The sequence below is a fragment of the Entelurus aequoreus genome, linkage group LG14 (genome assembly GCF_033978785.1).
Source record: "Entelurus aequoreus isolate RoL-2023_Sb linkage group LG14, RoL_Eaeq_v1.1, whole genome shotgun sequence".
Classification (NCBI taxonomy): domain Eukaryota; kingdom Metazoa; phylum Chordata; class Actinopteri; order Syngnathiformes; family Syngnathidae; genus Entelurus; species Entelurus aequoreus.
The window spans coordinates 14,069,524-14,094,419 of record NC_084744.1 but is presented as its reverse complement, the minus strand read 5'-3'; the positions used below and the strand labels follow the sequence as shown (position 1 = coordinate 14,094,419).

The 24,896-nt window shown below is 39.2% G+C and overlaps 1 protein-coding gene across 7 annotated transcripts in view; it reads left to right on the top strand.

Moving 5' to 3' along the window:
• myo16 (myosin XVI) overlaps positions 1-24,896 on the top strand; it is a 375,845-nt gene that overhangs the window by 146,148 nt on the left and 204,801 nt on the right. For all 7 annotated transcript variants that reach the window (XM_062069026.1, XM_062069027.1, XM_062069029.1 and 4 more), the window contains 3 exons: positions 13,717-13,792; positions 18,285-18,435; positions 20,798-20,948. In XM_062069026.1, coding sequence (XP_061925010.1) covers positions 13,717-13,792; positions 18,285-18,435; positions 20,798-20,948 — 378 coding nt within the window. The remainder of the gene's footprint in view (positions 1-13,716; positions 13,793-18,284; positions 18,436-20,797; positions 20,949-24,896) is intronic.

Below are 24,896 nucleotides of genomic sequence, written 5' to 3'. Positions count from 1 at the left end.
CCTGTAGTGTAATGCCCGCAGCTAAAACAACTGCGGGAGAACGTATACTCGAATACTCACGATATAGTCGTTTTCTATATCGCACAGAGACAAACCCGCGATATATCGAGTATATCAATATATCGCCCAGCCCTAGTTCAAACCCCGGCCGAGTCATACCAAAGACTTTAAAAATGGGACCCATTACCACCCTGCTTGGCACTCAGCATCAAGGGTTGGAATCGGGGGGTTACATCACCAAAATGATTCCCGAGCGCGGCCACCGCTGCTGCTCACTGCTCCCCTCACCTCCCAGGGGGTGGAACAAGGGGATGGGTCAAATGCAGAGAGTCATTTCACCACACCTAGTGTGTGTGGCTATCAGTGGTACTTTAACTTTAACTTTCTGCCTGTGAATCACGTTTGAAAAAACTTACCTCTTCACTGTTTAGGATTTTTTTATTGTGTGTAGGCGACGTTGACCTGCTAGCAGTTTGCAGTTTTTTTCATCCATTCCTCCATCCATTTTCTTTGTTTATGTCCCACTTAAAAAAAAAATCATTAAAGCTGTTTACACGAAAGTTAAGCGGTTTTATGTTTTGTTTCCTTACGGGGTGGAAATGAACCTCACCGTGACCTTAAAACCGAGGTACATACCAAAGCGTGTTAACGGCGTACCGTTACACCCCTACTCCTTCTTTTTCGGTGCCATATGACATCATAGCTGCATGCTAATGTGAGGCCATAACAAACAGTTGCCTGGAAACACCGTCAGCCAACTGTAACTCTAGCTGGAGCGTTAAACCCAAAGACCCCCCCACCCCCACATGTGCAATGTTGCATACACACCCTAGACTCACCCTTTAAGAAGACGTATGACCCTATTAACCGCGGCTAATTAAGTGCCGCTCTCCTGCAATTGAGATAAGTTAGACCGTTGGTGACCCCTGTGGGGATGAATGTTCAAGTACGTACAGTATGTGAAGGGATTAAAATGTCTTTTAATGAAATGTTTTAGAGCGTAGCCTTCTGGGTTCGGATGGATTCGTTCAATGTTATGATGAAGGTACACTATATTGCCAAAAGTATTTGGCCACCTGCCTTGACTCAAATATGAACTTGAAGTGCCATCGCATTCCTAACCCATAGGGTTCAATATGTCGGTCCACCTTTTGCAGCTATTACAGCTTCAACTCTTCTGGGAAGGCTGTCCACAAGGTTGCGGAGTGTGTTTATAGGAGTTTTCCACCATTCTTCCAAAAGCACATTGGTGAGGTCACACACTGATGTTGGTCGAGAAGGCCTGGCTCTCAGTCTCCGTTCTAATTCATCCCGAAGGTGTTCTATCGGGTTCAGGTCAGGACTCTGTGCAGGCCAGTCAAGTTCATCCACACCAGACTCTTGTCATTTATGTCTTTCTGGACCTTGCTTTGTGCACTGGTGCACAGTCACTGAGCTCCTGAGAGCAGCCCATTCTTTCACAAATGTTTGTAGAAAGAGTCTCCATGCCTAAGTGCTTGATTTTATACACCTGTGGCCGGGCAAAGTGATTAGGACACCTGATTCTGATCATTTGGATGGGTGGCCAAATACTTTTGGCAATATAGTGTACATGGGAGAGATGTGGAAATTATTTTAACATTAGTTTCCACATTTAACAAATATTATTAAAGTGGGACTAGAATTCTTACAGAACGTGCTATCATCCCAGGGTCCAGACAACCTTTTCCTTGTCCTCTTGGGTCAACCAAAAGGTTCCAGTCATGGTCCGCTATTGACGTGTTGTCATTATTTATAGGGTGTGAGCACAGCTGACAAGAGTTTGGCTACCATACTCATTTTTGAACAGCTGCTACACTGAGCTGCTCGACTGTATGTGTTCAGTGTGCTGAGTCAGCCTCTTTTCTACCACAGAAGGCTTCACGAGGCTGATTAAAGTGATGTTGTTTTATTAGGCTTTTTTGCCAGTAAAACACATGAGGCAAAGTAACACTAAAATGTCACTGCTATTAAAGGTCTACTGAAACCACGCAGTCTGGTAGTTTATATATCAATGATGAAATCTTACATTGCAACACATGCCAATTCGGCCGGGTTAACTTATAAAGTGCAATTTTAAATTTCCCACTAAACTTCCGGTTGAAAACGTCTATGTATTCAGACACATTGTATCCAACAAAAAAAGCTCGGTTTTCATCGCAAAATTCACATCTATGATCGGGTAAAGTCCTTCGTCGCTCCGTCGATCGCTGGAACGCAGGTGAGCACGGGTGTTGATGAGGGCTGGCTGGCGTAAGTGGATAGCTAATGTTTTTAGCATAGCTCTGTGAGGTCCCGTTGCTAAGTTAGCTTCAATGGCGTCGTTAGCAACAGCATTGTTAAGCTTCGCCAGGCTGGAAAGCATTAACCTTGTAGTTACATGACCATGGTTTAATAGTATTGTTGATTTTCTATCTATCCTTCCAGTCAGGGGTTTATTTCTTTTGTTTCTATCTGCAGTTAAGCCCGATGCTATCACGTTAGCTCCGTAGCTAAAGTGCTTCGCCGATGTATTGTCGTGGAGATAAAAGTCACTGTGAATGTCCATTTCGCGTTCTCGACTCTCATTTTCAAGAGGATATAGTATCCGAGGTGGTTTAAAGTACAAATCCGTGATCCACAATAGAAAAAGGAGAGAGTGTGGAATCCAATGAACCAGCTTGTGCCTAAGTTACGGTCAGAGCGAAAATAGATGCATCCTGCACTGCACTCTAGTCCTTCACTCTCACGTTCCTCATCCACGAATCTTTCCTCCTGGCTCAAATTAATGGGGTAATCGTCGCTTTCCCGGTCCGAATCGCTCTCGCCGCTGGTGTAAACAATGGGGAAATGTGAGGAGCCTTTCAACCTGTGACGTCACGCTACTTCCGGTACATGCAAGGCTTTTTTTATCAGCGACCAAAAGTTGCAAACTTTATCGTCGAAGTTCTCTACTAAATCCTTTCAGCAAAAATATGGCAATATCGCGAAATGATCAAGTATGACACATAGAATGGATCTGCTATCCCCGTTTGAATAAAAAAAAATGTCATTTCAGTAGGCCTTTAATGTAGCTATCCTTTTTAAAAAAAAATTTTTTTTTTTTTTGTCCTGTCCAGCTACTTAAGCAAATCATATTGTTTATGTAGATGCCCATATTGGCTGTACACATTTACTTTACAAAAGACAAGACAAAGCTGAACCTATTGTTACTATAACAATCTACAAGGTTAATATAGTTGGCCTTTCTTTCTTCCCCTGCATTTATCTGCTTTCTTTTGTATTTCAAGTTATCATTACATATATGTATTGTTGCATTTGAACAACTGTATTGTTGATAATAGAGGTAATTATTATGTTGAAGAGGTTAATTTAGCCTACTAATGTGTATTTATAAATGGTTGATTTTTGTAGGCTAGTAAGTTAAAGTTTTGTACCAAAATAACACACATAAACACCAGTAGGGAAAAATGGAAAGCTATACAGTCAATAGCCAAAGACAAAACAATCAAAGTACTACCTGCAGACAAAGGAAGGACAACAGTAATTATGGACACAAAACAATATGCAAACCAAATGATAGCTACGCTGGAGGATAAAGACTCATATGAAGTTCTAAAAAAGGACCCGACAGAAGACAAAAAGAAAAAACTGAAGACTCTACTAAAACCATTAGTGGACGAGGGAAAAATAGACAAGGACAACTACAGTTTTTTAGTACCGACAGCCGGTATCACCCCTAGAATATACGGCACCCCTAAAATACATAAAAATGACGTTCCACTCCGCCCAATTGTTGACAGCATAGGTTCAGTTACATACAACTTTTCGAAAGCCCTAGTCGAGATAATAAAACCTCTCCTAGGCCAGACAAAGCAACACTGCAAAAACTCAAAGCAGCTGGCACAAGAATTAAGCACTGTAAAAGTAAAATCGGACGAGATACTCATATGTCACGACGTAGTCTCCCTATTCACAAAAACACCAGTGGACGTCTTAATAAACATAGTACAGAACCGCCTGCAAGCAGACTCAACACTCCGGAAACGAACAAACCTAACAGTTGAAAACACAGTCCAGTTGTTATCATTCGTAGCCAAGTCTACATATTTCCTGTTCAGAGGGACCATATACAGACAGAAGGAGGGTTTTGCCATGGGGGACCCCCTCTCAGCCATCATGAGTGGTTTCTTCATGGAGGACTTGGAGGCCAAAGCCATAGCCATTGCTCCCGAAGGATGTAGACCAGGGGTGTCCAAACTTTTTCCACTGAGGGCCGCACACTGAAAAATCAAAGCAAGCGGGGGCCATTTTGATATTTTTTTATTTTAAAAATCAATACAATATATGTAAAAAATATATATACATTTAGGCCTCCGCTCAGGCGTGATCCCAGGCACCCCAAAGGGTTTTGTTAAAAAAAATATAAAAAATGTGTCATTATTTAGTATTCAGATCAACATTAGGTCTGTCTGTCAATATAACGTTTTTAAAGATTTAAGTCGTATGCTCTTTTTGTCAAAGAAAACCCAGTTTTTTTTATGGAAAAAACACAAAATATGCAATATTTTCACCCAATAACATTTTATATAATAATTGGAGTCTTAAAAAGGTCAATAACTCATAACACCATTGATTTTAATTCATTATTATTTTTTGAGCGATGACACTTAAAAACAAATCACACAAAAATGATTGGGGAACCAAAAGGGTCCTACTCATTAAAGTGTTAAAAAATAAATTGTACATTTTTTTTACTGTTTACTTTTAACACAATAATCTCGATATAACTTCAGATCTATCCGTCGATTATAAGTTGTATTTTTTGTTTATGTTTTTTGTTTGTTTGTTTTAGGCCCTTTATATGGCAAACAGAAAATATGAAGTGAAGTGAAGTGAATTACATTTATATAGCGCTTTTTCTCAAGTGACTCAAAGCGCTTTACATTGTGAAACCCAATATCTAAGTTACATTTAAACCAGTGTGGGTGGCACTGGGAGCAGGTGGGTAAAGTGTCTTGCCCAAGGACCAACGGCAGTGACTAGGATGGCGGAAGCGGGGATCGAACCTGCAACCCTCAAGTTGCTGGCACGGCCGCTCTACCAACCGAGCTATACCGTCCCATATGCAACATTTTCCCAAAAAAATATCTCAAAGTGCAATATTTAATGTGACGTAATTGGAGCCTTGAATAGGTTAATAATTCATAATAACATTGATTTTCATTCATTTTTTTTTTTTTAAAAGAAAGAAACAGCCTGCATGGCAGCTTTGTGTTATTAGAGTAAACATTGCAACATTTTCTTGTTCCATTTCACCTGTTTGGTCTTTCATACCACTTTTTATGTTTTTAATTTTTTTTAATGGTATTTTAAAATGGGCCGTTGGGCCGTTAAAAAATGACCTGCGGGACGCAAATGGCCCCCGGGCCGCACTTTGGACATCCCTGATGTAGACTGTCCCTCTGGAGGCGCTATGTGGACGACATCCTGGAGAAAATTAAGACCGGCCACACACAAAGACTCACAGAACACTTAAACACCATAGACGAGACGGGAAACATAAAGTTCACTCATGAAGAGGAAGAGCACAGATCCATCGCTTTCCTGGACATGAAAATTAACCACACTGAGGATGGAAGCATCAAGATAACAATATACAGAAAACCCACACACACAGATTAATACTTACTATGGACATCAGAGCACCCCACAGCACACACACTGTCAGTAGTCCGCACCCTATATGATCGCACCAAGGTGATTACAGACAACCATGACAGAGAAAAGGAGGAGGACCACATAAAACAGGCGCTCAAAGCCTGCAACTACCCAAACTGGGCCATAAACAAAGGATAACTAGAGGTCCAGAGGAACAACAAGGAGGAAAAAAAGAAGAAAGGTTCTAGGCCTGAAAACCTGGGCATGGTCACCCTCCCATACGTCAGGGGCGTCACAGAACGCATACAGCGAGCGATGAGGGAACACCACATCAGCACACCAGTGAAGCCGCACATCAAGCTTTGCCAAATCCTAATACACCCTAAGGATCAGATCCCCCCTGAGAAAAAGTGTGATGTGATCAGGCCTGGCCCTAACCAATCTGGCGCCCTAGGCAAGATTTTAGGTGGCGCCTCCTCACATCGGCAGTGAAGTGTATATACTCACAAGAAACCGAATAGCTTTGTCTTTGACCTTTTTTTTTAACTTAAAGTAAGCAAATTAACATATTATATGAGAATGTTATGTTATGATTATCTTTAACCGAATCACAGCAGTGCTCAAATCAAAAAACAGCATTCCCTCTCATATGATATTGCTTAATTAACATTAATGATGTGCACTTTAACAACTAGGCTTGCAACTATACCTAATATATAAAGGGGTGGAAAAGTGACTATTACCTGCAGGGCAAACATTAGCTAACCAGAAGGCAATAACAATGTAAACAAGAAACACCTGCTTAAAAAATCTAATACAAATGTCCCTGAGGAATGTAAGGTGGGAGTGATTTAGGGCTATATAAATAAACATTGATTGATTGATTGAGTACTGTAATTACCTAACGTTACATTATTATTTTCCATAACAATTTAGCCCCCTCCACAATATTAAAAATGACGTTAAAACAGAACTAGCTATTTATTGATTAGCAATTGCCGAATCATGTAACATTAGCTTAATGCTAAAAAGCCAGGTTACTATCACATTCTGTAACAGACAAATAATTTCATGTAGGCTAACGTTACCTACCTGCTACCTCTGTCTTTTTCTCGTTTCTCCTCCTCTTCTTTTCTATTTTTTTCTTCCGTGGGCACCTGACAGTTTTGGTCGTTTTGACATCTTGTGTTGATTTTTTTGATGTGGTGACGTTCAAAAAGGGTCATGATATGGGAAGGGAGGGGGGGGGGGGCGTAATGTTGTAACAAATTATGTTTCTATTAAATAGGCTTTACTTTGCATTTTAATTAACGTGGGATTATTTTTTGTATTTAGAAATAATAGTACCAACTTTTTTTTTTTTTTTTTTTTTTTTTCTCCAACATTTGTGGCACTGGCGTGGCGCCCCCTGATGGACGGCGCCCTTAGCATTTGCCTATACGGCCTATGCCACGGGCCGGCCCTGGATGTGATGTATGAGATCCCTTGCCTAACATGCAATAAAACATACATAGGAGAGACAGGTCGACAGTTCAGCGCACGAAAAAAGGAACACCAGAAAGAATGTGAAAAGGAAACATCTGGAACGCTCACCCGTGCAACGAGAATGAAAGCAACGCAGGAAAATCTAAAATCAGCCATTTCAGACCACTGCAAGAGGGAAAACCATCTAATGAACAGGGAGGCAGCCAAGGTCATTAGAATGGAAAGCAACAAATTCCATCGGTAGATCAAAGAGGCGGTTGAAATCTGGAAGCGGGCCCCAAAGACTGTCAACAGGGACGAAGGAGCTTACCAACTATCCCACACCTGGGACACAGTCCTGCAGGGCCGCCCCCGGCCATTTGGTAGACATCCAGACGACAGGGGGCGCCCCGCCCTACCCCCGGCGCACACCAGGGGACACCGCCATCCCACCACTTCAGGTGGGATGGAACAATCCATATAACACGTCACAGATGACGTCACGCTAACATCACGTGACACCTCTGAGGAAGGCTGCAGAAGCAAGATAGCCGAAACTTGTCAGGTACAAAACGTTACCTTACTAGCCTATATAAATCAAACATTTATAAAAAAAGAGGTAATTATTGTTATTATTCATTATCAATAGTGCTATTTCTATTGGTATTTGTATTGCTCTATTTGTAGTATAATAATGTTCATTGTAATTTCTGTATTATTTATTTCACTAACTGTTTCTTTGCTATCACTTTTACCATCATATTTGTACATATCCTGTTTGCTCATGTTGTTCTGTTGTTGTTCTTGTGTTTGCTGTTGTTGTTGTCTCTCTGTCTTATCCCCCTCTTGTCCCCACAATTTCCCCCTCTGTCTTCCTTTTTTTCCTCTTTCTGCTCCGGCCCAGCTGCACCAAATAATATTATAAATCCATTTAATGTGGCTATCCTAATGCAACTCTGCTCTGTACTGTACATAAACAGGTGACTTTAACATTGGGAGAGGGTTTTCAAGCACTTTCTTCTCCTTGCCACGATTCCGGCTAGCCAAAGACATGTTTACATGAATGACTATATCGCGAGGCAGTTATACTTCTTGTCCCGAGGCGTACCGTGTGGAAAATTGGGGTCCAACTACGAATACCGTGTACCGTTACTCAACAGCCACTAGAAGGGGCTACACGATCAAAGGTCCTGACCCTGTTTAAGTCAATTTGGAGGCTGTGTTAATATACCGTATTTTTGGGACTATAAGGTGCACTTAAAGGCCTACTGAAACCAACTACTACCGACCACGCAGTCTGATAGTTTATATATCAATGATGAAATCTTAACATTGCAACACATGCCAATACGGCCGGGTTAACTTATAAAGTACAATTTTAAATTTCCCGCGAAACTTCCAGTTGAAAACGTCTATGTATGATGACGTATGCACGTGACGTCAATGGTTGAAACTGAAGTATTCGGACCCCATTAGATCCAATACAAAAAGCTCTGTTTTCATCACAAAATTCCACGGTATTCTGGACATCTGTGTTGGTGAATCTTTTGCAATTTGTTTAATGAACAATGAAGACTGCAAAGAAGAAAGCTGTAGGTGGGATCGGTGTATTAGCGGTGGACTACAGCAACACAACCAGGAGGACTTTGAGATGGATAGCAGACGCGCTATCCGACGTTAGCCGCCGACCGCATCTGTGATCGGGTGAAGTCCTTCGTCGCTCCGTCGATCGCTGGAACGCAGGTTGATGAGCAGATGAGGGCTAGCTGGCGTAGGTGGATAGCTAATGTTTTTAGCATAGCTCTGTGAGGTCCCGTTGCTAAGTTAGCTTCAATGGCGTCGTTAGCAACAGCATTGTTAAGCTTCGCCAGGCTGGAAAGCATTAACCGTGTAGTTACAGGTCCATGGTTTAATAGTATTGTTGATTTTCTGTCTATCCTTCCAGTCAGGGGTTTATTTCTTTTGTTTCTATCTGCTGTTAAGCCCGATGCTATCACGTTAGCTCCGTAGCTAAAGTGTTTCGCCGATGTATTGTCGTGGAGATAAAAGTCACTGTGAATGTCCATTTTGCGTTCTCGACTCTCATTTTCAATCGGATTTGTATTTTAATCCGAGGTGGATTAAAATACAAATCCGTGATCCACAATAGAAAAAGGAGAAAGTGTGGAATCCAATGAACCCTTGTACCTAAGTTACGGTCAGAGCGAAAAAAGATACGTCCTGCACTGCACTCTAGTCCTTCACTCTCACGTTCCTCATCCACAAATCTTTCATCCTCGGTCAAATTAATGGGGTAATCGTCGCTTTCTCGGTCCGAATCGCTCTCGCTGCTGGTGTAAACAATGGGGAAATGTGAGGAGCCCTTCAACCTGCGACGTCACGCTACTTCCGGTACAGGCAAGGCTTTTTTTTTATCAGCGACCAAAAGTTGCAAACTTTATCGTCGATGTTCTCTACTAAATCCTTTCAGAAAAATATGGCAATATATCGTGAAATGATCAATTATGACACATAGAATGGATCTGCTATCCCCGTTTAAATAAAAAAATGTCATTTCAGTAGTCCTTTCATTTTCTCATAACTCGACAGTGCACCTTATAATCCGGTGCACCTAATGTACGGAATCATTTTGGTTGTGCTTACAAACCTCGAAGCTATTTTATTTGGTACATGGTGTAATGATAAGTGTAACCAGTAGATGGCAGTCACACATAAGAGATATGTGTTGACTGCAATATCACGCCAGTAAACAACACCAAAAGTTGAAATGTTCCATTGAGAATATAGAATATTACACACAAAGTTATGAAGCCGCACCGCTTGATGGATTGTCGGCGCGTTACGGCTACAGTAGTCAGACGTACTCTTCCACATACGAGTATTAGTATGGTGTGTATATAAGGACCGCAAAATGGCACCTATTAGCAGATATTTTATCGACCGTTTTGTTTCGCAATATTATGCAAAACCAACTTTTTTTACCTTCTGGTACCTGCTGATGTGTATTTGGGATCTGCATAAGTCCTGAAAATGTGCGCGCGCCCGCCTCTGTAGTCTGTGATGACACCATTGTCGATAAGCTTCTTTTTTTCTCTATCTTCTTATGTGACATTCGTTCTCCGCTGTTTCCATTTCTAATATAAAGTAGCGTAAAGTTCTAACTTACTCAGTCGACTCGCTATGGAAGCACTAAAAACTACCGGCGTAGTGAGTTAACATTATTCACCCAAGGAACTTTAGTTATTAGAGAGTTCCTGTCGGACGTTTTTTCACGCGACACATTTCCAGCCTTGTTGTTGCTCTAGTGAGCCACGGATGAGGAGATGCTGCTCCGTTATTGATTGAAGTAAAGTCTGAATGTCATTAAAACAGTTAGCTCCATCTTTTGACACTTCTTCCACCCCCCGTCCTTGCACGCTACACCGCTACAACAAAGATGACGGGGAGAAGACGCTGACGAAGGTGAGCCACGTAAATAAAACCGCCCTCAAAACGGCGCATCCTGAAGCGACTGTCAAAAAGCGACTCGAAGATGATCTCTAAAACATAATCTATGCAACATTTTGACCACAGAACCACCATTACATGTTATGTAGACCACAAGGAAGTGTTATACTTTTAGAAAAAAAATCATAATATGACCCCTTTAATGCGCCTTATAATCCGGTGCGCCTTTTGTATGAAAATAGACCTGAATAGACCCACTCATCAGCAGTGCGCCTTATAATCTTGTGCGCCCTATGGTCCGGAAAATACGGTACTTAGAACCTTGGCAGGTTCAATTTAATTAGCAACTTACACATTCGTACCCTAATAACATAGATCCATTCATCCATTATCTACCGCTCCCTCTCGGAGTCGTGAGGGTGCTGGAGCCTCTCCCAGCTGCACTCGGGCGGAAGGCGGTGTACACCCTGGACGAACCGCCACCTCATCAAAGACCCAAATGGAGCTACAAATTAAATATTTAGTGCCACAAAAAGCTATGTCTATTATGTTTGGGGATGTGACCGAATTCTGTCAGTACTACCGCGTACCAATTTACATAAAATCAAACAGTGCCATTTTTCGATACATGTGACATGGAGACTTGGCAGGTAAAGAAGCACCCTGATAGAAACACTTGAACGTACAGTTAGGCTCTACTTTTCAAAAGGCGCTAGCTCAGTGCTAATTTACATTGGATTTGTCATAGACATGCTACTGATTAGCAATAGCAATTTTATATAGCGATTTCAACACCAACAAATTTGGTTAATGGAAACTACAACTAAGATGCATGTTACAATCTAACAGTTGGTGTATAGTAAATACATTACTTACAACACAAACACTTTTTAGGGTGCAACAAAAGACTAGATTCAACTTAACGGTAAAGACTACTACCTGACTAGGCAACACAACGTAGCCTATACACTGCTACCCTCTAACATCTTCGAACAGCAACTGCATGCAATGTCTAGTATATACAGTAATACTTGCAAATGAGAGTCAGAAGTGTAAGAAATCAAAATATAACAACTGGACAGCACCTTTATTATCACCTCACTGTTAATTAAAAATATATTATTTATTGATATTAAATGAATATCTATAAACTAGTGTTGTCCCGATACCAATATTTTGGTACCGGTACCACATTTTTTTCGGTACTCTTCTAAATAAAGGGGACCACAAAAAATTGCATTATTGACTTTATTTTAACAAAAAATCTTACGGTACATTAAACATATGTTTCTTATTGCAAGTTTACCCTTAAATAAAATAGTGAACATACTAGACAACTTGTCTTTTAGTAGTAAGTAAACAAAAAAGGGCTCCTAATTTAGTCTGCTGACGTATGCAGTAACATATTGTGTCATTTTCCATTCTATTATTTTTTCAAAATCACTAAGGACAAGTGGTAGAAAATGAATTATTAATCTACTTGTTCATTTACTGTTAATATCTGATAACTTTCTCTTTTAACATGTTCTGTCTACACTTCTGTTAAACTGTAATATTCTCTTATTCTTCTGTTGTTTACATTATTTTTGGATGATACCACAAATGTGCGTATAAATTCGATACCAAGTAGTTACAGGATCATACATTGGTCATATTCAAAGTCCTCATGTGTCCAGGAACATATTTCCTGAGTTTATAAACATAATATACATTAAAAAAAAACGAAAGAAGATTTTGTGATGTTAAAAAATATTGATGTAATCATAGTAGTATCGACTAGATACTCTATTGTACGTGGTATCATTACAGTGGATGTTAGGTGTAGATCCACCAATGGCGTTTGTTTATATTGTAGCATCCCAGAAGAGTTGGTGGTGCAGGGGATTCTGGGAATTTGTTCTGTAGTGTTTATGTTGTATTGCGGTGCAAATATTCTTCCAAAATGTGTTTGTCGTTGTTGTTTAGTGTGGTTTCACCATATGGCACATGTTTATGACAGTGTTGGCATTATTCATACTGCCACCCTTAGTGTGACATGTATGGCTGTTGAGAAAGTATGCGCTTCATTCACTCGTGTGCAATTTTTTTTCAAAGTCAAGATGATTGTGTCATTTGTTCAATGTCGGGCACAATTAAATCTTGGTTAGGCTTTGTTAATTATAGACTATATGTTTTGTGACTTTTATATTATGTGAATTGGACTAAACTCGCCACAACATTAACGACAACAAGATTGATCTTTCCAAAATTATTTTAAAGACTGAAAGTGGGTGCTCGGCGCCTATGCGTTGACTGCAGCTGTATTAGAGTAGCAAACATTGCAGTGTTTCCCACACATTCATTTATTTGTTGCGGCCCGCCACGAAAGAATTAAGGCCGCCACAAAAAAAAAAAAATGTTTTTTTTGTTTTTTTTGTGTGTGTCCTGTCCAGCTTCTCAGGCAAATCATATAGTTGATGTAGATGCCCATATCGGCTGTTCAGATTTACTTTACAAAAGAGAAGTGTAGGATCAAGATTTTTGGAGCTCTTTGTTCAGTGGATCAGATGTTTGATGAAGCTTTGTGTCTATCTACCACCACTACTGTTTTCTGTTTATTTGTTACTAACTGTGGCAGGACACCTCTGCCTCTGTTTCACTTTATGTTGCTGGTAAATAATATGGTTGTAGTAGTAGGCTAAAGTTAAATTATTTAGTATGCACTAATTAAAGGGGCAGAGCTTTAAGAGACATTTTAGCTTTTATATTTTTATAAGATATATTTTTTGTAAGAACCACAATTAATAAATATTTTTCAGTGAATAACTTATTGTTCAAATCTGTATATAAATATGTACATAAAGTATTGTAATTATATTGTAAAATGGATGGATGGATGGATGGACGTTTAAAACAAAACTGTTATTATTAATTAGTAAGTATACAATTTTTGAGCCTTTTTAGAGAAAATCATATCATTGTAGTAAATTATGCAAATGATGATGTCATGGTGACCACGCCCATAGCCATGCCCCCACCGCCACAGGTATCTTGGCAGTTTATGGGAAACACTGCATTGTATTGTGATATGTTATTTCCTACGCTCCAACACAACATGCAGTGTTCATGGAAAGTGAATGTTTTTGTTTTTTTCCATCTCCTTTACAGACAAGCATTGTTGGTCAACTGCTGAGGCATGGCGCCAGCCCAGTGCTGTTAAACTGCAACCAAGAAAAGCCCTCTGGTAACACACGCACGCACACAAATATATTATACAGCTTGAAGAGGCAGACCTGCTATAAACAAAGACGTAATGAAGCAAACAAAGGGAACTGCACACGCACACAATGAGTCTTCTTCACAATCCTGTGAACACATCATCATATATTAGCATGAGGTCATTAATCAAGGATTGCACCTTAACACTTTTCACGTGCAATACTTAGCACTAATAAAAAATACAGACGTTTTGTGATGTATTTGCTAGTTAGCTTACACTTTGTATATCGCGACCTGACTGCATGTTTGTTTGTGCCGCCCTCTTTGTCAGGTCGCTCTTAAAAATAAGATTTTGGTAACACTTTAGTATGGGGAACATATTCTAAGTAACAAATACTTAAATCAGAGTTATTTGGACACTAGGGGAACATATTGTAAGTAACAAAGACTTAATTTAGAGTTATTTGGTTAGGGTTAAGGTTAGGGCCATGCAGAATAAGGCATTAATAAGTACTTAATAATGACTAATTATGAGCCAATATGTTACTTATTTGCATGTTAATAAGCAACTAGTTAATGGTGAATATGTTCCCCATATTAAAGTGTTACCAAGATTTTAATCTCAATGAGTCTTTACCTGGTTAAATAAAGGAAATTGATTGATTGATGTGTCCTTTAGTAACCAGGAATTAGTCTGTTCCATAATAGGGGAAGAGGTAAGGGGACACATTAATTCCACATAACTTAGTTGCTAAATAAATGACACATTTACTTAACTGGAAATCTCATATATTTTTAAAAACTTTAAAAAAATACCCCCCCCCCCACCCCCCGTTGACCGGTCCGCAATTACAAAAAGGTTGGGGACCACTGCTCTAGTGCTTTTAAGTGTGACCATATCCGAGTTATTGTGTAGAAATAAAGTTAAAGTACCACTGATAGTCACACACACACTAGGTGTGGTGAAATTACCCTCTCCATTTGACCCATCCCCTTGTTCCACCCCTTGGTAGGTGAGGGGAGCAGTGAGCAGCAGCGGTGGCTGCGCTTGGGAATCATTTTGGTGATTTAACCCCCAATTCCAACCCTTGATGCTGAGTATGGGGTGATAACTACAATAGTATGCTTCCTTCACTAATCATGTTACAAAAATAGTCAGTTAGGATAATACAAAATGTTGATTATGGAGAATAATACCTTAAAAACCTTTTTTTTATTGAATCAAAAATTGTAAAGTATAACCTGCTACCCAACAATTCCCAGGACAGCGTGTGAGCAAACATGTGAAAGGGGGTCAGATAAAATCAACTCTCCTTCTTCCAACCCTTTTTTTGGGACATGCTGAATTGTAAAATTGTACATTTGTGTGCATGTTCGAAATAAATACCAAAACCTAAGAAAACATTTTTTTTTAACGAACTACCGATTCAAAATCATGTTGCTTTTGTTTTCAACAAAGATATTTTTTTGTATTGGCTGAATAAAATAAATGGGTTAATTTACAGCGCATTCTTAGCGCACATTTAATTAAGAAAAAAAATTGTAAGAATTTTATTAAACTAATTATTTATTGCATTTGTTCATTTAAATTATTTTTGTAATTATTTACGGTAACACTTTAGTATGGGGAACATATTCACCATTAATTAATTGCTTATTAACATTCAAATTAGTAACATGTTGGCTCTCAATTAGTCATTATTAAGTACTTATTAATGCCTTATTCTGCATGGCCTTATTATACAACCAGTAAGCCATTAACTAAGAGTCTTCCCTCAATAACCTCAGAATTATTGCTTATTAGTAACCCTAACCCTAACCCTTATATGTTCCCCTAGTGTCCAAATAACTCTAAATTAAGGCTTTGTTACTTGGAATATGTTCCCCATACTAAAGTGTTACCAAAAATCATTTATTTTTTTTAAATTAAAAAACTACATTTGTAAGAATTGTATTAAAACTAATTATTTAAAATGGTAAATGGGTTATACTTGTATAGCGCTTTTCTACCTTCAAGGTACTCAAAGCGCTTTGACACTATTTCCACATTCACCCATTCACACACACATTCACACACTGATGGCGGCAGCTGCCATGCAAGGCCCTAACCACGACCCATCAGGAGCAAGGGTGAAGTGTCTTGCTCAAGGACACAACGGACCTGACTAGGTTGGTAGAAGCGGGAGATCGAACTAGGAACCCTCAGGTTGCTGGCACGCCCACTCTCCCAACTGCTCCACGCAGTCCCCATTTCCCATTGAATGCATTTGTTAAATTAAATAATTGTTTTAATTATTCACTTATGTATTTATTAAACATTAAATTAATAATATAAAACATTACATTTATTTTGAATTTTGTAATTTTTTGTTTGACTTTGTCAACAATCCTGTCTTAAATTCTCATTTTCCTCACAATTTCAGCTGAAGTTTTGCCAGGTGCCCCAAATTGTTGTTGTTTGTTAGCGGGTCTAGTTTTTATAGTTGAACAGTCGGGATGTTGACATGGAAAACCAACCGCCTCAAACCAAACTGATACTGTGCAGTGGGAAAGCGGCAGGAGACCTCTCTAACCTTTCAACTGGTAAATAGAGGGTCTGCCTTTGGCTATTCAGTGTGAATACTTTCTCTGCCTGCATCAATCAATAACCCCCCCCCCACCCCCCACCCCCCAACCACCCCTTCAGCTTGTGGGCCTACAACACACAAAAGACAACCCCTCAGAGATGCTCACAATCCCCCTATTTGCCCATCTTTTTTTGTTAGAGCCCTATGTCCATTCTTCAGCATCCATGCAAGGAAGTAAGTGATGAGAGTCAGGGGGGTCATCAGCTGCAAGGAAGTCTCTGTGTCCAATAAGTGGTGCTTGAGTGTGAAATACAGTCGTGGTCAAAAGTGTACATACACTTGTAAAGAACATAATGTCATGGCTGTCTTCAGTTTCCAATCATTCCTACAACTCTTTTTTTTTTTTGTGATAGAGTGATTGGAGCACATACTTGTTGGTCACAAAAAACATTCATGAAGTTTGGTTCTTTTATGAATTTACTATGGGTCTACTGAAAATGTGACCATATCTGCTGGGTCAAAAGTATACATACAGCAATGTTAATATTTGGTTACATGTCCCTTGGCAAGTTTCACTGCTATAAGGCGCTTTTGGTAGCCATCAACAAGCTTCTGGTTGAATTTTTGACCACTCCTCTTGACAAAATTGGTGCAGTTCAGCTAAATGTGTTGGTTTTCTGACATGGACTTGTTTCTTCAGCATTGTCTAAACGTTTAAGTCTGGACTTTGGGAAAGCCATTCTAAAACCTTAATTCGAGCCTGATTTAGCCATTCCTTTACCACTTTTGACATGTGTTTGGGGTCATTGTCCTGTTGGAACACCCAACTGCGCCCAAGACCCAACCTCCGGGCTGATGATTTTAGGTTGTCCTGAATAATTTGGAGATAATCCTCCTTTTTCATTGTCCCATTTACTCTCTGTAAAGCACCAGTTCCATTGGCAACAAAACAAGCCCAGAGCATAATCCTACCACCACCATGCTTGACGGTAGGCATGGTGTTCCTGGGATTAAAGGCCTCACCTTTTCTCCTCCAAACATCCATCCATCCATTTTCTAATTGCTGGGTGTTGTGGCCAAACAGCTCAATCTTTGTTTCATCTGACCACAAAACGTTCCTCCCAAAGGTCTTGTCTTTGTCCATGTGATGTCAGATGAAACAAAAATTTAGCTGTTTGGCCACAATACCCAGCTGTAAATTTGGAGGAAAAAAGGTGAGGCCTTTAATCCTAAGAACACCATGCCTACCATCAAGCATGGTGGTGGTAGTATTATGCTCTGTTTTGCTGCCAATGGAACTGGTGCTTTACAGAGAGTAAATGGGACAATGAAAAAGGAGGATTACCTCCGAATTCTTCAGAACAACCTAAAATCAGGCCGGAGGTTGGGTCTTGGGCGCAGTTGCTTGTTCCAACAGGACAATGACCCCAAACACACGTCAAAAGTGGTAAAGGAATGGCTAAATCAGGCTAGAATTAAGGTTTTAGAATGGCCTTCCCAAAGTCCTGACTTAAATGTGCGGACAATGCTGAAGAAACAAGTCCATGTCAGAAAACCAACAAATTTAGCTGAACTGCACCAATTTTGTCAAGAGGAGTGGTCAAAAATTCAACCAGGAGCTTGCGGATGGCTACCAAAAGCGCCTTATTGCAGTGAAACTTGCCAAGGGACATGTAACCAAATATTAACATTGCTGTATGTATACTTTTGACCCAGTAGATTTGGTCACATTTTCAGTAGACTCATAATAAATTCCTAAAAGAACAAAACTTCATGAATGTTATTTGTGACCAACAAGTATGTGCTCCAATCACTCTATCACAAAAAAAATAAAAGTTGTATAAATTATTGCAAACTCAAGACAGCCATGACATTATGTTCTTTACAAGTGTATGTAAACTTTTGACCACCACTGTATATCTGCTTAAAAATTATGATTTTTATACCCAGATATTGCTGCATCAGAGCACATAGCGGACTTGTTGTTGAAAGGAGAGACCATTTGGCTGCAGAGGCTGAAGGACCCTTCCACTCCTTTGCTCTCCACGGACCAACGTGACGACACCGGATCAAATGACTTCAGTACCCCGGTCAAGAAGCTGTGAGTGGACTGTGGAACATGTACCTGTCTCTTTTCCCCACTACGGTTTCTCATAAAATTTGATGGACCCTTCAAATTTTATTACGGGAGCTTATCTAGCGTATCTAAGCTGCTGCTGAAATGTAAGGGACGTACTCACTCTTGTGAGAGGCTGTAACTTCCATTTTCTCCTTGCGTGATATAGAAGATATATACGATACAAATTTGGCCGCTAATAAAGATTTTAATAGTATCGTTATATCGTAATAATGTATGTTTATGAAACAAACAAAGGCTCCTAATTTAGCTGCTGACATATGCAGTAACATATTGTGTCATTTATCATTCTATTATTTTGTCAACATTATTAAGGACAAGCAGTAGAAAATGTATTATTAATCTACTTGTTCATTTACTGTTAATATCTGCTTACTTTTTCTTTTAACATGTTCTATCTACACTTCTGTTAAAATGTAATAATCACTTATTCTTCTGGTGTTTGATACATTACATTAGTTTTGGATGTTACCACACATTTGGGTATCAATCCGATACCAAGTAGTTACAGGATCATACATTGATCATATTCAAAGTCCTCATGTGTCCAGGCACATATTTCCTGAGTTTATAAACATAATATACATTTTAAAATGTAAGACTCTTGTAAGACACTGTAACTTCCATTTTGTCCTTGCCCGATATAGAAGATATATACGATATCAATTATACCAATTTCGTCGCTAATAAAGATTTTAATAGTATCGTTATATCGTGATACTGTATGTTGATGACACAGTCTAGCAGAGTCCCGCAAATTTGGTAGCGACAAGCAAACAAACACAAAATGTAGCATTCTCGCTTGTGGCTAACGCCCCTCCACAGTGCAGCAAAGCCACTTCTAAGTCAGTTACCCTCCCCTCCATAGCGGCAAATAAAGTATTTTTCTTTCTTACAAGTGTCATCCCGGAGGAGGAGGAATAGCTCAACATGCAACACTACACACCGTAGGACGATATGCTAACCGCTAAGCTAAAAATCTTGAATGCAAACAAAGGTGGATCGATCGATACAAATATCAACAGTAACAATACTAAGTAAATTATCAGCATATGGTTGATACTACAGTGGTTAGATCAATGTTTTGTTATTATTAAAAAAATCTTCTGTCGTTTTTGTTATTGTTTACAAACTCAGGAAATAAATCCCTGGACATAGAAAGGCTTTAAGGGCAAAAACCTTTTTAGAGCAGAGCCAATGGTAGGAAATAATGTTAATATTTAATTGATATTGTTACATCGGCATCTTGTGTTTTTGTCTGATTATAATTGTAATAACAAATTAAAATCATCCAATGATCTTGAAAATTTGAAGTATCAATATCAGCATTGGTATGACCAATACTGCCACTGTAACTACTTGGTATTGGATCGATACCTAAATTTGTAATATCTCCTTAAACGAGGGTTCTTAATTTTTTGGCGCTCAGGGCCCAACTTTTCCACTACAGAGGGGCCCGGGACCCACTCAAATATTGATAATTAATTAGTAATCTTGCTTTTGATTTTAATAGTATTCAATAATTATATCTAACCTTCTTACAATTTAACAGGATCAACCTTGTCAAATGGTATGAAACCAGTCACAAAGATTATTATCAAGGTTTAGGTCAGGCTAATTACAAATTAAAAACTAATTGAATATACTGCAAAAGAAGGGACTCAAAAAACTGATGGAAAATAAATGTACATTGAAAAATAAATGTACAAAGTGTTAAAATAAATACATTCCAACTAAATTAATATTAAATAATTATAGTATATATGGTTCTTTAAAAAACTGTCAATAAAATTAAAGTGCAAATGAAAATAAAGCTTCATCACTTGAGTCATAATTTTTACGCTTAAAAAACTTCTGTATAACTTTAGCTCCAAACTTCTTCTGTTTGATATCGTCATTACTGCCACAAGTGGTGGAAAGATGTATTACAACTGAATACTGCTGCGGCACCACAGTTGAGAAACAGATATTTGTTGGCCCTATGGTTAAGAAAAACTGGCCTAAAACTAATGTAAAGTATCCAAACAAGAGAAGAATAGGTGTTTATTACATTTTAACATGAGTGTAGATAGAAACATGTTACAACAGAAAGTAACCAGCAAATTAGCAAGTAGACTGATACCAAATTTTGAGCAAATAATACAACTGGAAATGACACAATAAATTACCGCTTATGTCAGCAGCCAAATTTGGAGCTTTTGTCACCCGTTTTGAAATGGTTGTATTATCATTTCTATGCCAAATAATATATTGTTATATATTGTGCAATATACATCGCAATATAGATTTTAGGTCATATCGCCCATCCCTACTTTCCACCCAATAGGAACCATTTCAGGCTCCCCATCGCAAAAAGGGACAACCTCCTGGAGAAATGGGCGATGTTCCGAGAAGCGAGCGGGGGCCTCAGTCGGCAGCCATCGCTGGATAACGTCCTTGACGGCCCCTTCAGCTCAGGAACAAGCAAACTGGAGCAGGTAAAACTTCTTTGGTAAATCAGCCCCAGAGGTTTTTTTTTTGTGTATCAAGTGCAGCTTTTTTGTTATCTAATGTAACAGTATGACAAATTCACAACACTGGTATTGTGAATAAAATGATCATGGTTATCATCAATTGAATAGCTTAGTTGCTCCGGCAGCAATGTGTATATAATATAACAATAATATACATTTTCAGAGTCTGTCGCTGTTCTATGAAAACTTTTTTTTTTTTAAACAAAACATTATGGCAAAGAAAAATCTATAAATTAGACGCGTCGTTTTATTAGCCGCAGGGTTCAAAGCTTGGGCAATAAGTAGTGGCTTATAGTCCGTAAAATATGGCACTTTTCCAGGAAATGAGCAGCATCACCGAGTTTATCGAAGTGTGGTTGTCAATTACAGTTTTACGATCATTTTAAAGACCTACTGAAATGAATTTTTTTTATTTAAACGGGGATAGCAGATCTATTCTATGTGTCATACTTGATCATTTCGCGATATTGCCATATTTTTGCTGAAAGGATTTAGTATAGAACAACGACGATAAAGATTGCAACTTTTGGTATCTGATAAAAAAAAAGGCTTGCACCTACCGGAAGTAGCGTGACGTAGTCAGTTGAACATATACGCAAAGTTCCCTATTGTTTACAATGATGGCCGCATGAAGTGAGAGAGATTCGGACCGAGAAAGCGACAATTTCCCCATTAATTTGAGCGAGGATGAAAGATTTGTGGATGAGTAAAGTGCAAGTGAAGGACTAGTGGGGAGTTGAAGCTATTCAGATAGGGAAGATGCTGTGAGAGCCGGGGGTGACCTGATATTCAGCTGGGAATGACTACAACAGTAAATAAACACAAGACATATATATACTCTATTAGCCACAACACAACCAGGCTTATATTTAATATGCCACAAATTAATCCTGCATAAAAACACCTGCGTGTTTGTTACGCTAGCTCCTAGCTCCTCTGCTAGCTCCTAGCTCCATAGAACACGCCAATACAATTCAAACACCTGATCAACACACACAATCACTCAGCCCAAAAGACCGTTCACCTAACCCAAGGTTCATAAAGCTTATATATTTTTAAAAAGTTACGTACGTGACGCGCACATACGGTCAAGCTATCAAATGTTTAGCAGCCAAGGCTGCATACTCACGGTACCTGATATTCAGCTGGGAATGACTACAACAGTAAATAAACACAAGACATATATATACTCTATTAGCCACAACACAACCAGGCTTATATTTAATATGCCACAAATTAATCCTGCATAAAAACACCTGTGTGTTTGTTATGCTAGCTCCTAGCTCCTATGCTAGCTCCTAGCTCCATAGAACACGCCAATACAATTCAAACACCTGATCAACACACACAATCACTCAGCCCAAAAGACCGTTCACCTAACCCAAGGTTCATAAAGCTTATATATTTTAAAAAAGTTACGTACATACGCAAAAAAAAGTTGCGCACATACGGTCAAGCGATCAAATGTTTAGAAGCCAAAGCTGCATACTCACAGTAGCACGTCTGCGTCTTTGTCATCCAAATCAAAGTAATCCTGGTAAGAGTCTGTGTTGTCCCAGTTCTCTACAGGCGTCTGTGTATCGAAGTCAAAAGTCCTCCTGGTTAGAGTCTCTGTTATCCGAGTTCTTCCATCTTGACTGCATCTTTCGGGAATGTAAACAAAGAAGCGCCGGCTGTGTACTGTTGTTGCTGACTACGTTCGAAAAATACGTCCATTTCGCACCGACAACTTTCTTCTTTGCTTGCTCAGCTTCCTTCTCCATAATGCAATGAACATGATTGCAACAGATTCACGAACACAGATGTCCAGAATACTGTGGAATTATGAAATGAAAACAGAGCTTTTTCGTATTGGCTTCAATGTGGAAGGCATACCCGTGTTCCCCGGGTTACGTCACGCGCATACGTCATCCTCAGAGGCGTTTCGAACCGGAAGTTTAGCGGCAAATTTAAAATGTCACTTTATAAGTTAACCCGGCCGTATTGGCATGTGTTATAATGTTAAGATTTCATCATTGATATATAAACTATCAGACTGCGTGGTCGGTAGTAGTGGGTTTCAGTAGGCCTTTAATTCATAATGGTAATACTAATTGTTGGGAGTTTTGCTGCCGTTTATCATTAATCCATGATCTCAACATTGGCTAAAAAATGTATCTCTCTCACATCAATGCTCTATAGAAATCTTCATAAATGTTATGATCCCACATAGAAGTTTGGACTTTGTTCGTTATTTTTGGGTGTTTTTTTACTTTCTAGTTTTTGTGTTGTATTTCCTAAATGTTCCATTTTAGCGCAATAGTTTACATTTGGTAAATAGGTAATCTTTCTGGTTCACCTGTCGGCGCTGGATAATGGCATTGTGTCACTGTTTGTCTTTCTGCTGCATGCCTACTCTGCACTAGCCTGCTGTTTGCTACCGTTTTTGTTATTTTACATGCACGTCGCCATCTATCTCTCTGTATCCTGGGGTCACGACTAGCTCAGCCATGCGCAACTGTGACAATAAACAATTGGAATGTAGGCCGGGGGTTATATTGTGGTTGTCTACAAACATGCGTTTCTATTTTCCCAAAGTCTTTATTTTAGTACAGGGGTGTGAAACGTACGGATCAGGCCCGCAAACAGGTTTTATCCGGCCTGCGGGATGAGATTGCGACGTATAAAAATGAACCTGAAATCTTTGAATGAAACAAACAGCTGTTCTAAATGTGTCCACTGGATGTCAAAATAGCAATTCTTTGTATCTTTGTAGACAATTCTTCATATGTACAAAATAAACCACATGATGTTAGTAGTATTCATTTTTATTTCAGACCCAGGGGGATCCATATCACAGAAAAATAATCCATACAACAATAAAACCCAAATAAAAGAAATACCAGCCAAAAAATAATACAAAAAGAAAACTTGTGTAAAAATAAAATAAATAAAAAACACTCCACAATATTCAATGTCCAGCATACAGGCTTACTCGCCAATGGTTCCACAGACCGGATGAACATCTGACAGAACTGCGAGTCGGGTTCGTCAGACCATTAATTACATTGTTGTCTGACTCAACTACCCTACACATGAACCTGTACATGAGATGACGTAAAGTGGCAGAGCAGGTGGGGACCCCAATACTGACAAACGCAAGTACATCAGTCGAGGAAAATGATCAAACTACATAAATAACATACTGTGATTTGATTTTGATATTTTTTTTATCTTGATAGATTGAAAATGAACACCAACGAGTTGACTGATGAACATTATCACATAATTTATTCAGAAAATATAAATAACGACAATTAAAGATAGAATACTATTACCCGCAACACCAGTGGCGTGCGGTGAGGTTCATGTCAGGTGAGGCACTGACTTCATCACAGTCAGATTTACAAACATATGAACCCTAAAGAGTATCTTATTCACCATTTGATTGGCAGCAGTTAACGTGTTATGTTTAAAAGCTCATACCAGCATTCTTCCCTGCTTGGCACTCAGCATCAAGGGTTGGAATTGGGGGTTAAATCACCAAAAATTATTCCCAGGCACGGCGCCGCTGCTGCCCACTGCTCCCCTCACCTCCCAGGGGGTGATCAAGTGGATGGGTCAAATGCAGAGGACAAATTTCACCACACCTAGTGTGTGTGTGACAATCATTGGTATACTTAACTTTAACTTTACACTTACAAACTGTAGCACACAAAAAAGCACATTTAATAAAAAAAAACGTTATTATGGTCTTACCTTTACTTATAAGTGCGGGAGCAGTGGTGTTCGTGTTGGAAGAGTTGTGAATGAATGAAATATGAAATCCGCACTGCAGTCTGCAGGTGTACCTAATGTTGTGTCCCTGTTCACGGCTCCTCCGACGCGCCGCGCGAGCATTGTTGTTTTTGCACTTTTTGGCTTCTCGTTAAG